This window comes from Alternaria infectoria (genome assembly GCF_024043175.1).
Source record: "Alternaria infectoria strain BMP 0036 chromosome Unknown scaffold_10, whole genome shotgun sequence".
NCBI classification, from domain to species: domain Eukaryota; kingdom Fungi; phylum Ascomycota; class Dothideomycetes; order Pleosporales; family Pleosporaceae; genus Alternaria; species Alternaria infectoria.
Window position 1 is genome coordinate 65,683 of NW_026250699.1, and position 13,640 is coordinate 79,322.

The window sequence follows — 13,640 nt, forward strand, 5'->3', positions numbered from 1 at the left end:
CGTAAAAGCACCGTAGGGGCCCGAGTCAGGATGTTCACGGGTGCGCATCCAAATGTGGTACCAACTCGTTTCAGGGGCACGGAAATGGTACCTGCATATACTATTTTCTGCCTGCAAGCCATCCCACTACGTCTTTCGCGCTGCTGTCGGGAGGGAAAACAGGGTACCAGACTTTGACGATGACTGCGTCTTCGATCGCGAGGGCGCATCTCTTGATCAGTGTCTTATCTTGCCATTTGAAAGTGGGTAGTTTCAGGGCATTGGCAAAGTGTAGGTTCTCGTCCGAAAGCAGTTCGTAGGGTAAATGCAGCCGGCCCTTGGCCTCTTTTTGGTAGGCAGTGTCCTGAGTCGACAATCCAAATACACGCTGTGCGCCGAGGTCGCGTAGTTTGGCCATCTCGTCGCGGAAGCTGCACGCCTGAGGTGTGCAGCCTCGTGCTCCTGGTATGGAGTTCCAATCTTCAGTGATTGTTTCACCAGGCGCACCGGTACGCGGATAGCAGAAGACGATTGTCAGGCCCGGATAAATTGAGACATCAAGCCAGTCTCCTGACGTTGCGGACAAGGATACGGAAGGTATCTGTGTCCCGCTCAAGTGCGAACACGCGCCGTCATCCTGAGGGACAGGTAGGTCCGAAGGGAAGGATGTGTCTGTGCTCGTCAGCACTCGGTCTTGTGAGTATCTGTGCCACTAACGAGCCATGTTAGCCGCCGGCCGTCGGTACCGAAGTGTCGTCAAGTTACTCTTGCCTGGCTCATGCGCTACTCACAACGTGCGCTTCGGTCGCCGTCAAGTTGGTGCGTAGGGGACTGTCTATGAGTTGGTAGAGGGTTGACCCTGATGCCCTGAATCGACCTTGCACGAGCGGGGTTCGCAATGACTTTTCAACAAAATCGCGACGATCCAAGGTCTAAAATCAGATCGCTGTGAGAAATCGTGATACGATTAAGCCAGCCTTGAGTTTTTGCTTTGCTGTCTGATGTGGATGTATGGTGGTGGTGTTGTCGGCAATGGCAGACAGTGACTGGTGGTGAGAAGGGTCGGTGGCGGGGCGAAGGCTTGAAAAGCATTGAACAAAGGTTCAGGTCTACTGCAATATATTGCTTTGCTGTCAGAACTACTGGTTGGTACTGCACTAACAGACCGCGGGGTAAGAGGCCAATGTCACCGGATTGGAGCGTCCCGCGTATGTTTGCTTTGGGATCTGCCAAACTAGAGCATGTGCTTAGTTGATGTTTGGTAGGTGGCGGTTACGCGCGGAGGGTAGCCGCGTCCCGCGTCCCGATTCCCTTATTCTGGCATCACGAGAATTCATAGCAGAGGTTTATAGTTGCGACTGCACATGTGAGGGCGGAAGTTTCCATGCAGAGGTGAGCGAAGACAATTGTTCGGTCCCTGGATCAAAGCCATCAGCAAGTCTGGCTTGGTGGGTATCGTAGCCATGCTACGTAATCTCAATTGCTTCTTGCATGTCATTTCGCTTATATGATTCAAGATTTGTCTATTTCTCGGCCTTTGTCTTGGACGCATGTATTCTTATCACATCATGTCTCTCACAGAGTACTGCAGTGAAGCTTAAGTTTTCCAGTCGTGCAATCGTTACCAGGTCAACAGTCTCCAGCAGCAGGAGACTCAAACTCACACCCCAAGATACGGGCATCGTGAGGACTCTACAGGCCTCGAAGCGCTGTAGTTATATCGCATCAAAGATATAGATGTTCGCATGCGTAGGGAACTTTGACCGTGGACAGGTTGAAAACACCACCCAATTCACGCAAGATTTTAACACCTACTTCCTACAGAGAGAATGATAGAATAGCAGAATCCCGACAAGACTTTTGAATATCACTTAAAAGCTCATGTAGACTGCAGCGCATTTGTTCGGTTTGTTTGTTGTGTGCATAGCAAGGTGACACCACATTGCAGTGATGCCGACCGAAGTGGGGTCGCGATCGGCGCTACAGCTTCTGGAGCTCCTCCACGTCCAATCGTGACATCATTAAATCTAAGTAATGCGCCTGTCATCATTGGCCAACTGGCAGCTGTCGCGCTCATAGACAGCCCTTCACTCTTCACCTCTCTTTACAACATTAATGCAGTCACTACGTATTCTACGACCTTTACGAACCTCACTCAAGCTCCAGTTCAGCCCCACCAGTCGTCTACAAAGAGCTCCGTTTACATTAACAACCGCAGCCATGACTCAAGAATTCAAGCTCAAGGATGTCACTTCCTTACAAATGAAGAATGGAGACAAGAAGGAAGTCGAAGTTGAGGGTGTTGAGGGAGGAAAGGTGCTCCTGTTGAAGATCCAGGACCAGGTCCATGCTACCAGTGCCAACTGCACACATTACGGCGCGCCTTTAGTGAAGGGTGTGTTGACACCAGAGGGTCGTTTGACATGCCCATGGCACGGAGGTAATACCCATACGCTACCTGTGTCGCATGCTCAAGACTGACATTCATAGCCTGCTTCAAGGTCTCGACCGGAGATGTTGAAGACGCACCTGCGCTCGACCCCATTGCGAAGTACGAAGTAGTCGAGAAGGACGGCGCCGTATACGTCAAAACCACCGAAGACGCATTGAAGGCCAACCGTAAATTCCTGAACATAAAGTGCTCATCAGTGAGCGAGGACAAGGTCCTGGTCATTGGTGGTGGCTCGGGTACTCTTGGTGCCATTGAAGGTCTAAGAGGCGGCGGATACAATGGCAGGATTACCGTGATCTCCAAGGAAGGCTACCAGCCCATTGACCGAACCAAGCTGTCCAAGGCGCTGCTGGCTGATATCTCCAAGGCGGCCTGGAGGTCAAAAGAGTTCTACAAGGACGCGTCGATTGACATTATCGAAGACGAGGCGAAGAACGTAGACTTCTCTGGCAAGAAGGTGTCCACAAAGTCTGGAAAGGAGTACGAATACACAAAGCTGGTGTTGGCGACTGGTGGCACACCAAGGTGGCTGCCACTTGACGGTCTCAAGGGCGACCTGGGCAACGTCTTCCTTCTCCGCACTCTGCCTGATGCACAGAACATCCTCAAGGCTGTTGGGGACAACGGTAAGAAGGTCGTGGTCGTTGGCAGCTCGTTCATCGGTATGGAGGTCGGCAACTGCCTCGCTAGCATGAAGAACGATGTGACCATCATTGGTATGGAAGAGGGTAAGTAATCCGTCTGCTCTCGTTGACGGTATTCTAACGCTATCGCAGAACCAATGGAGCGTGTAATGGGAAAGAAGGTTGGTGGCATCTTCCGCGGTCTGCTCGAGAAGAACGGCGTCAAGTTCAAGATGGGCGCCAGTGTTGAGAAGGCCACTCCTTCCAAGAGCGATTCATCCAAGGTCGGTGCTGTGCATCTCAAAGACGGAACCACACTGGAGGCAGACCTCGTCATCGAAGGTGTCGGTGTCGCGCCCGCGACCGAATACCTCAAGGACAACTCAAGTGTTACGCTGGAGAAGGACGGATCATTGAAGACAGACGAGTCCTTTGCCGTCAGTGGCCTGAAGGATGTGTATGCCATCGGTGACATCGCAACATACCCTTACCACGGACCAGGAGGCAACGGCACACCAGTTCGCATCGAGCACTGGAACGTCGCACAAAACGCCGGTCGCTCTGTAGCCAACACCATCAACAACCCAGGATCCAAAGCAAAGCCCTTCATTCCCGTCTTTTGGTCGGCCTTGGGCTCGCAGCTGCGATACTGCGGTAACACGGTGGGTGGCTACGACGACGTGATCCTTCAGGGCGAGCCAGAGAAGCCGTCGTTCGTCGCGTACTACACCCAGGGCGAGACAGTGGTGGCCGTCGCGAGTATGATGAAGGATCCCTACATGACACAGGCAGCAGAGCTCATGCGTAGGAACAAGATGCCCGGTAAGAGCGAGCTGCAGAAGGGCGTTGACATCCTGGAGGTCGGTCTGCCGAACGAGATTAAGATGTGAAGTGGCATGACTGCAGAAGAATAGCCGTAGTGAACCACCAAATAATGAAATTACGCTGAGGGCATGTCACCAGTTGGTGTAACCTACTTGTGGGTTCTCAATGCAAAGTGTACTAGTTGCAAAGTTCTAGGCCCCTAGTCCACGTGATTCTCACTTACACTCATGGTGTCCCCCGTAACTTCCTACTAACTCCGCAGCTTCCGGATCTACATTCCAACTCATTCTATCATAAACGTGCGCATGACCAAGTATTACAGCGACACGACGAGGGTAACTAGGTAGACCCGTCTGATCAGTGCTGTCACAATCTGTTCAATAACGTCCGAAGCAGTAGTTCCTCAACATTGACCCGACATGCAACTCAATCTGAACATTACGTAGGAAACGGCAATCTAGAGCTGACGTTGGAAGATAGTTGAACTCAATGTAGGGTGAGAAGAGACGAATATGCCCGACTCGAACAGCGGATCCATGCTCGCGGGGTACGACCGTTGCAGTATGGAGATATGCTCCGCAAGATGTGCCGCAGGGCGGTGGAAAGGAAATGAAGCTTGCAGCAGGCATTTTCCCAAGGTGACGTCAAGCCGGACGGCAGAGGCTCGTGTTGCACAGCGCGCGAGGGCATCTGGAGATGGCGCAAGAGTCGAGTAACGGTGGGAGCGGGAAGGTGGGTCCGCTGGTTGCACGGCAAGGGCGATCGAGGCGCCAAACATCTAATTTCCAATGTTCCGAAGAGCGGCCTAACGCTCGCCCAAAGGGGAAAATTATACAGAGCAGACGGCGCGACTCGGACTGGAAGGTTATCTTGCCTCGTTTTGCGTGTAGAAAAAAATGATGTGCTCAGACTGAGCTGCAGACGCAGAGATGGATGTCAGTCAGTCAGTCTGCCGGCGGCTTCTTCTTCTCATTGGACGCGCTGGCGAGGAATGCAAAGACATGCAGGGCAAGCCTCCCTTACGGCGTGGACGGCTGAGACATGGTGACAGCGGTTTGGTCGACCTGTCTTGTTGCGAACCTCCGTCTTTGCTGCTACACGCGTGGATGTCCTTGCTGTGGATTGTCAGATGAAGTTAGGGGGCGTCATCTGGGCTTATTTGTGCTGCCCATCCCGGCAGGGCGCGTCATAACGTTCTGCGACAAAGTTGGGCGTGTTGTTGATGTTTATGTGTTGCTTTTGCTCTTGGACGCGACCCGCGGTGAGCACGCGCAGAGCGACCTCGACAGCGACGGTCATACGGATGGGTAGATGACAGGAATGGATCACGCATGTCTCGCAGCAGGCGCGCGGTCAAGCGACATTCAAGGAGCCGGCTCTGTCTATATCGAGGGCCAGCCCAAGATATCGCAGCAGCGCACACGGCGGGCGAGCGCATAACAGGCAATTTGCGGGCGGGTCGGTGCTGTGTGAAACAACGACCCATGGCTGCTACTCCTATTCGAGCGGCAGCGTGCAGACAGGCGCGTCGAGCGCAGACATCGAGGGCGTGGTGAAGGGCGTTGTTCGGGCGTGCGTGTTAGAGGAGGCGCTGGGAGTGCCTGGCTAGCTGTAGGCGTGAGTAATTATCGCATCTAGCAGACCAGTGCCCGCGTCCTTGCTTTGGCGGGCTGGTTTATGCCGAGCCCATGTCGATGATGTGCATCTGCCTCCTTTCCCAAGCCACAGCCTTTACCGAAATTGCCGTCAAGACCAACCTCAGCCGCGCCTTCTCTTCTCTCCACTCACGTCAATCAACACGTCGAGGTCGAGCAGCTTCTCGCCGCGACCGTTAGATAGCCGACGCGCTGCCACCGGCGCCGACTCGCACGACGGCCGCCCCTTGTGCACCCCCTCTGCACGCTCGCTGCCCACGCTGCACCTGCACGCGCATGTGAAGCTATCTAGTCTGTCGCGTCCCAATTGCTCCCAGGCCAAGCTTCAGACACACCGCACCGCCGCGGCTCCGATTTGGCCACTCTCCCCGCCAAAGCCCATTCGACAGCTCAACACCGCCAGTTGACGTTCCGCCCACAAATACTGCCAGCGCAGCTTAGGACCGATAACATAGCGCACCACCCCCAGGCCCTGCACCCAACTCGCCGTCCCCAGATCATGGCCGCAGTGGCATCGCAGCCGCCGCATGGTCAGCAGCAGCAGTACTACCAGCAGCAACCGCCCGCCGCAGCCTCGCCCGGCACCGCTCGCCGCCCGACGTCGCGACGGCCCAGTAATGGCGCGTCGCCCAACACGCCTACCTCCCAGAACTCTCCCCCGATGAACACCGCGCCCACCACCAACGGCAGCGGGCCCATGGCGCCCCCCAGGACCTCGTCGCACCGCTCGCCCAACACTGCATCTGCTTCCTCGTCATCACAGCCCTCGCGGACACGCGAAGAGTCACGCCGGCGGGAAAAGGACAGCCCTCGCCAGACCACCACCTCGACCCGAGCCCAGCCCGGCCACAGTCGCTCTGCCACCGCCATTGGCCAGCCGCCCGTAGGAACCAGCTTGCCCCGTGAAGAGAGCGCCGTCATAAATCGCATCGTCGTCTCCGACACCCAGGACGACATCGCCCGCGCCCAAGCACGCCAGGGAGACGGCCCGTCCGTCACGGCTGGCGCAGATCTGACTCCCATCACCGGACTCAGTCTGGTCGGCAGCGAAGGCGTCGATGATGGCGGCCGCGGCGGAAGTGGCAGCGGAAGCGGAGGCGCAGTAGGAGGAAAGAGCAGACAGGACCACTCCAAGTCGGAGAACGCGAAGCGATCCAAGTTTGGCAACTACATCCTCGGCCAGACGCTTGGCGAGGGAGAGTTCGGCAAGGTCAAGATGGGCTGGAAACGAGACAGTTCGGTCGAGGTCGCCATCAAGCTCATACGGCGAGAGACCCTGGGGAGCAACTCGAACCGCCTCCAGAAGATCTACCGCGAGATCCACATCCTTCGCGGCTTGGACCACCCCAACATCGTGCGCCTGCACGAGATGGTCGAGACCGAGCGCCATATCGGTATCATTCTAGAATATGCTTCTGGTGGAGAATTGTTCGACTACATCTTAAACCATCGCTACCTGAAGGACGGCCCAGCCCGCAAGCTCTTCTCCCAGCTCATATCTGGTGTTGGCTACCTCCACCGCAAGGGTATCGTCCACCGAGACTTGAAGCTTGAGAACCTGCTGCTCGACCGCAACAAGAACATCATCATCACCGATTTCGGATTCGCAAACACGTTCGACCCCAACGACGAGCTCAGCGAGGAGATTGAGTACAGACTCGGAGACAAAGACTACATAAGATCTCTGGGACTGGAAGGAACCGACGCAGCCCGCAGAGGTGATCTCATGCAGACCAGCTGCGGAAGTCCCTGCTACGCGGCGCCTGAGTTGGTTGTCAGCGATTCGCTCTACACCGGTCGTAAGGTCGATGTCTGGAGTTGTGGTGTCATTCTGGTGAGTTCCATCAATTTTACATCTCCACGCACTTACTAACTGAATACAGTATGCCATGCTGGCTGGTTACCTGCCTTTCGATGACGACCCAGCGAACCCCGAGGGTGATAATATCAACTTGCTCTACAAGTACATTGTCTCCACACCGCTCACCTTTCCCGAATATGTCACCCCACATGCAAGGGATCTGCTGAAGCGCATCCTTGTACCGGACCCACGCAAAAGGGCGGACTTGTTTGAAGTCGCGCGTCACAGCTGGTTGGCCGACTACGCGCACGTTGTTGGCTTCATTACCTCAAGCAACACGAACGCGGCAGAGGCCCAACAAGCGTCCGTCTACTCGAGTAAGCTTCCAGATCCGCCTTCCAACAAACGCACAGGTATTGACATGATAGCAGAAGACACATTCGAGCCGCAGCCCACACTCGCTAGAAGCGCTTCTGTTCGTGAACCCTCGAAGCCGCACGCCGCGCCCGCAACCGCACACGGCGGCCTTCAGACGAAGCGCGAAGCGATCAACCAGGCACCCTCCGAGAAGCCAAAGACCACTCGCGACACCAAGCGACGAACCGTGCAAGTCGAATATGTCGCGCCATCTTCGCAAACTGCCCGCGGCGAGGCATCCCCTCCAGTCGAGACAACACCGAAAGCACGCGGCAAAGAGGCCGAAGTGCCACCCACCGATGGATACCAGTCCACTTCGAGCGCCAAACCTCGTTCTTCTGGCACAACCTATAACTCGACCAGAAGGCAGGAACCTCAGCGGTCCGTCTCTGATTACACAGCTTTCGGCAACGCACCCCCATCTGCTACACGCCCATCCACTGGTGGAGCTCTAGGCACATCGAGACTACCGTCGCGAGGAAACTCCTACGGACAGCCATCTGTCGCGACCGTCGCGCAGACAAACGCAGAGGGACGCTTCTCCCAGCCAAAGGGCAAACAATACTCCATTTCGGCACCTTATGCTCAGCAGCAAGAGCCGTCTGAGGCAGCTGAGCCTCCCAACATCGGGCAGTCGAGCTCGCAGCGAGTGCAGTCTGTACAGGCTCCGCCACACGGCGGAGCTGGTGGCGGCCACAGGAGATCGAACACGGTTTCTTCGACTCTCGGCCGCATGACATCCATGTTCTCCGGTCGTCAGCCTTCTTATACACAGGATCCCAAGGAGTCATTCACATCCACAGGTTCTTACGGCTATCCTGAAGAGAAGAAGCAAAAGAGTTATCCTCCCACTTCCATGGCCGGACCCATGTCCAACGAGGCGGTTTCTTCGACATCTGGCCCCAGAGCAAGCATGGAGTCAAGCCGACGAACCTCTTTCGGCTTCTCTAGGAAGAACACAGGCAACTCGGGCGACAACCCGAAATCCAGCCGCCGCTTCTCACTTCTTCCGTCTTCTCTCTCGAAGACTTTCTCTTCTCAGCGGGACAGCTTACCAGCGCAATCCTCCCACGAGCGACGCGGCTCCAGTTCTCGTCCTCGGGCTAGCTCGCGTCCCGGTGGGCCTTTCGGTCGCGTTACGGACTCGAGGTCTCCTAGTCAGAGCACCCAAGGAAGCAACATGCCCGGTCTCTACGATGGTCAACACGACAGCAACTCCAGAATACGGCAGCCCAACACGAGCGCCCCTGGACCTTCCTCGGCGCCCGCGAACCAAACCCAGTTCAGCGGTTACAACCACTCGGCGCCCGAGTTTGACGAAAAGTTCCCCAACCCACAAGGAGCACACCCATCTGCCCAAGGAAACCGCCCGTACCGTCACCCCACGGACGACTCAGAAGCGGACATGTCGCAGTCACAGCAATTTAGTCAGCGAACTCCATCCAACCCCTACCCTGCAGGCATGGGTGGTGACGACTCCAACCAGCAGCAGAGGAAGACAGCCGTGCTACAGAAGAACCGACGTTTCGTGGATGCGTACGACGAGCAAGGCAGCGGCAACAAGGGAAGTTCGGGTAGCTCTAAGAAGGTTATGGACTTCTTTAGGCGCATGGGCAAGCAGCGAACCAGCAGCCGTTAACGCGCCAGACGAGAAGTCGATGATTCCTGAGATTGTACCACCAGGAAGATGGGCCACAGCAGGACGTGTGGCCAGACAGGTGCTTGGAACGATCTGGTTGTTTGACATTGGTGTGGGTGTTTTGGGAGCATACTGGCGCATTGTCTACGTTTCTTTCCTCTCTCTCTCTTTTCCCTTCCTCTTGGAACTTGTTCGCTCTGCTTGTTCTAGCTTGTGCTCGCTGGATACCACACATTCACGCACATGCGACTCTGTTTACGCTTTTTTATACTCTTCCAACCATCATCAGCGTGCGGCATGCTGAGGTAATTATTGCATTAGCAGGCGTTTTCTTTTTTTTTCCTTTTCCTTTTTTCACTTGATGGCAACGCAAGATTGTGGGTTACGTTGCCAGGTAATCTTTACTCTCTCAGCTCACTCTTCTTGGAGAGGGAGATGAGGCTGCTTGTTTAGTGTAGTCGTAGTTGTAGTATACAGGGTTTGGGTGAGGAGGTGGAAAGTGGAATTGATATGTTGGAATGTTCGAAATTGTTGAATTGATGCGTGACATTAGATGCTTGATATGTTTTTTGAAGATTAAACAAAGCCTGTGCTTACCACTCAGCTTGATACGGGATCTGACGTGAAGTGGACTAAGAATGCTTTCTACATCTTGACGCGTACGAAGGTAGTACTATCTCAGAATGAATGTGAGGTAACACGTAGAATAGTAAAAGGCCGGTCTCACATACTCGATCAAGCACAGAGCATTGCAACGCTAATGAACGATCAAGTACTACCGCTAATCCATCGCACGCCATCTATATAACCTTACCACATAGCCCAGGGTATCATCCGGTCTAGTTGCAGCCCCATGAACAAACAAAGACCCTGGCAAATGTCGCAATCCCAACCGCCTTGCACCCTCCCACGAGAAATCCTCTATGAAGGCGGCAACTGCCCACCCTCCTTCGTCTTTCCCACAGGCGGGTTCGGCTTCGTACCCCCAGCGGAGTTCAAGCTACTCAAATAGCAATTCCAGCCGAGCGAAATAACATTAACAACCAAGACGCGCATCTCCTGAGGCACGTATTTGAAGTTGGTAAACTGGACCCAAGGCCAGACCATCAAGTTCTTCTGGTAGCCCGGCAGATAAGCGTCCTTGAGGCGCTGGACGGGCGAGTTGCCCTCCATGTAGGCCATGGTGGAGAGGAAGAGGGCCATGTTGCAGGGCGCGAAGAGGAACTGGTCGCAGGCTACGCGCGCGAGGATGGTGCCGTTTGTGGATTGCAGGTTTACGCGCTTGACGAGGAAGTCGAACCATTTTGTTGCGGCGGGGCCGAAGATGCCTGGGCGTGGTTTGTTAGTATGGCGGATGGATGGATAGGGGTATGGAGGGAAGGGGAGACGTACATCCTCCGTAGGCGGCCATGCGTCCTGTACGCGCGAGGTCGTGCTTATCGAGGCCGCGGCGCTCGACTCCTTGTTGGGCCATTGTGTCGCCTGTTGCGAAGAGTACCTGTGGCATGCCATGTCAGTTGCCGTCGTCAGACATGATTTCTAATCAATTCCTCTCTCGTCCTTGTATATCGATTTGTCGGGCGTGCTTATCGGCCTGCTCGCTCGCTGGCTACCAAGTCGCATTGCGTCGCGTAAAGAGGGATTGAAGACTCGCAGTTCGAAGTAAAAGACGTGCATACCGCGGTAGTGATACTCTGCGTCAGATAAGGCGACGTCCTAAGCTTTGCCTGGTACCTGTCATCCGAATTAGCATTGTCCCCTTTCCCATGAGACGGTTCTCCACCGCTTTTCCCAAGTGACGTACCAGCGAAACGCCATTTTGAAGATGATGGGAGAAGTCAATCGCCTCAGCAGCTAAAGATGTAGCACGTATAAATACGACTGAGAGCGAGCGACACGACCGCGAAAAAAAGGGTGCGAGAGTGGAGAAGGTGTGTGTGGAAAAAGAAAGTCGAGTAAGTCTAGCAACGTAAGTTTGGTGAGCTTGCGGGACCCGATGATGTCGTGCAGGGTCCCGCGCCCGCACATGGCGGTCGGGGAGCTTCGCTAGCTTTTGAACCCCTTGATCTCCACTGTCAGGCTGTCGGGCCTCGACCGCGAACAAGTATTTATTCACGTACACAATTCTGGATGCAAGGATCAAAACAAGACAGAACTCACTGGCATGATGGCAAGACAGAGTCAGTTCATAACGCAATTCAATTCCGAGCTCGTCTGTTCATGGTGGGGTATAATATGAGCAGACACCTAGTTACAAAAAGGACCGACAGTTGTTGTACAAAAGGTCGTAAAGGAAGAAATAAGGAAACAATGCGGGTTGGTATAACTCCTCGTACGTGATGCGACATTGCAATCCGTCCCATCTTCAACCTGATATCTCCGCATATAGCCCAAAGGAATCCCTAGATGAAAGAACGCCAGTCCCGCTGATCTCATCCGGGTATGATGAAGCTATGCTCGCAGAAAGCAGGTATCCAAGAAGTCATGTCGTAAATTTTGTGTAATGGGGTATGTAAAAGAGCGCCTAGTCGATTTCCATCCGTTGTGATGGCGCAGGTCCGCTCAATGATGGCATCTCTGTGTTGTAGGTCTTGTCGTTCTGGACGATCTTGTCGTTGACATGGGGCTTCAAGCCCTTGTTGAAGTTGTGTGTGCACAAGCACGCGGTGACAATGGTGATGATGAGTAGGAGGATGGTGAGAATGGCAAAGGCAGTCAGCGACTTGCGGGCTGGCTTGTAGTCCTCCTGGCGACTGGCATCGGCGACCCACATCCGGATGAGTTTGAACAGGAAGTAGCCGAGAGCAATGAAGTAGACGACGATGATGCCAATCATTCCAGCGACAGACTCGCGACGGACCCACCAGGCGGCGAGGAACAAAAGGAAGAAGGTGATGACGAGGGCGGCTGCGGTAAGGATGAGCTCGACTGTCTTGGTGTTCTTGACGACGACCAGAAACTGCACGGTGAAGGCCAGGAAGAAGAAGAAGTCGAACTTGAGGAGAGCGATGTAAATCTATCGTAGTCAGTAAGGCGCGCATGTATGATGTTGGACAAGCAGTACCTGGTACGTCAGATAGCGCCTCTTCAGTCTTGTGTCGGCACTGATGCGCTTGTAGATGGTCCAGGCAAACTCATCGTACAGCTTCCATGCTTCGAAGGCGAAAATGAGAGTAGCGACAGCCATCAGCACGGGCAGCGCGATGAGCATAGGCTTGACGTCGTCCCAGAAGTCTTGGGGGATGAAGCGGCGCGTGTTGAGGTCGTCGGCAGCGTCCTTGATCTGGTCGAATTGGATAGCGGCGTAGATGAGAATGCCGATGTTGTAGAGAACGAGACCGATGACCTGAATGGTGTTCTTCATGCGCAGGGCATCCCAGGTGAGGAATAGTTGGTAGACGTAGCCGAACATGAAGACGGCGAGGAACGTGGGAATCGTGCGGGTCTCGTTGGCGCCTGCACCAGAGGCCGCGAAATGGATCTCATTCTGGAACTTGCTAAAGACATATCTGATGGGGTGTTAGCAGGCGCATAGTGGTGAGGGTGGCGCAACGGCAGACGTACGACTCTAGGGCGAGGGCAATGCCGACCTGGCAGATGGCCGTGAGCATAAAAGCCCAGGTCCACCGCGTATTCGGAACGTACATCCTCGGTGGGCGGCGCACGACGGGTGGAAGGGTGGTGGGGAAGCCTTCGCGGTGGTGATACCCCCCAGGCTGGGTATCGAAAGAGGGCTGCGGTGGGTATGTTGGTTGATACGTCGTGTTGGGGTAGGGCGCGTAGCCGCGGTCGAGGGGTTGGCCTCCTAGGAGGGAATGGCGGGCCTCGTGGTGAGTAATTTTGGCTATGGTGGCAGCCGCGATGGGCGGCTGTTGCGTGGGGATATAGAGGCGGGTGGTGAGGCGGGCGTGGTGGTGCGGCGCAGACAAACTGCGACCTGTGTCGTGGTGCGGTTTGTAGGGCTGCCGGGGTACTTGAGACAGAGGGCGGGCGCTGGGCGGACTGCTGAAACCAAGGGAGTCGCTGTCGTCGGGGGAGCAGGTGAGCGCGCGTCGCTGAAACTAGTATCTTGGCTATGCGGAGAGGCCGAAGAAGCAACAGGCGATGACGAGCGACGGGTCGGAGATGGGGATACTTGGTGATAAGGAGCGATATCGACGGACAACAACGCGAGCGAGCGGCGGGAGGAGGTGTTGTTTGTTAGGACTTGGGGGCGTGGGCGGAGATGGGACGGCTGCTGCTAGGTGGA

General features: G+C 55.1%; 5 protein-coding genes across 5 annotated transcripts; 2 read left to right on the forward strand and 3 right to left on the reverse strand.

Annotated features, from left to right (window-relative positions):
- Positions 1 to 100: 100 nt before the first annotated feature.
- On the reverse strand, positions 101 to 703 carry J4E92_006461 (uncharacterized protein; the record flags this gene model as incomplete). Its single annotated transcript, XM_051497828.1, has 2 exons — positions 101 to 651; positions 697 to 703. The coding sequence occupies 2 exons, from the start codon at positions 701 to 703 to the stop codon at positions 101 to 103; spliced, it is 558 nt and encodes a 185-aa protein (XP_051351554.1).
- Positions 704 to 2,199: 1,496 nt separating this feature from the next.
- Positions 2,200 to 3,944, forward strand: J4E92_006462 (uncharacterized protein; the record flags this gene model as incomplete). The annotated part of the gene is made up of 3 exons (XM_051497829.1): positions 2,200 to 2,419; positions 2,470 to 3,159; positions 3,208 to 3,944. The coding sequence occupies 3 exons, from the start codon at positions 2,200 to 2,202 to the stop codon at positions 3,942 to 3,944; spliced, it is 1,647 nt and encodes a 548-aa protein (XP_051351555.1).
- A 2,089-nt stretch (positions 3,945 to 6,033) lies between these two features.
- On the forward strand, positions 6,034 to 9,391 carry J4E92_006463 (uncharacterized protein; the record flags this gene model as incomplete). Its single annotated transcript, XM_051497830.1, has 2 exons — positions 6,034 to 7,368; positions 7,418 to 9,391. 2 exons carry the CDS (start codon positions 6,034 to 6,036, stop codon positions 9,389 to 9,391), a joined length of 3,309 nt encoding a protein of 1,102 aa, XP_051351556.1.
- Positions 9,392 to 10,312: 921 nt separating this feature from the next.
- J4E92_006464 (uncharacterized protein) lies at positions 10,313 to 11,209 on the reverse strand (the record flags this gene model as incomplete). Its single annotated transcript, XM_051497831.1, has 4 exons — positions 10,313 to 10,719; positions 10,784 to 10,889; positions 11,071 to 11,125; positions 11,196 to 11,209. The coding sequence occupies 4 exons, from the start codon at positions 11,207 to 11,209 to the stop codon at positions 10,313 to 10,315; spliced, it is 582 nt and encodes a 193-aa protein (XP_051351557.1).
- Positions 11,210 to 11,915: 706 nt separating this feature from the next.
- Positions 11,916 to 13,038, reverse strand: J4E92_006465 (uncharacterized protein; the record flags this gene model as incomplete). The annotated part of the gene is made up of 3 exons (XM_051497832.1): positions 11,916 to 12,407; positions 12,456 to 12,900; positions 12,956 to 13,038. 3 exons carry the CDS (start codon positions 13,036 to 13,038, stop codon positions 11,916 to 11,918), a joined length of 1,020 nt encoding a protein of 339 aa, XP_051351558.1.
- Positions 13,039 to 13,640: the final 602 nt, after the last annotated feature.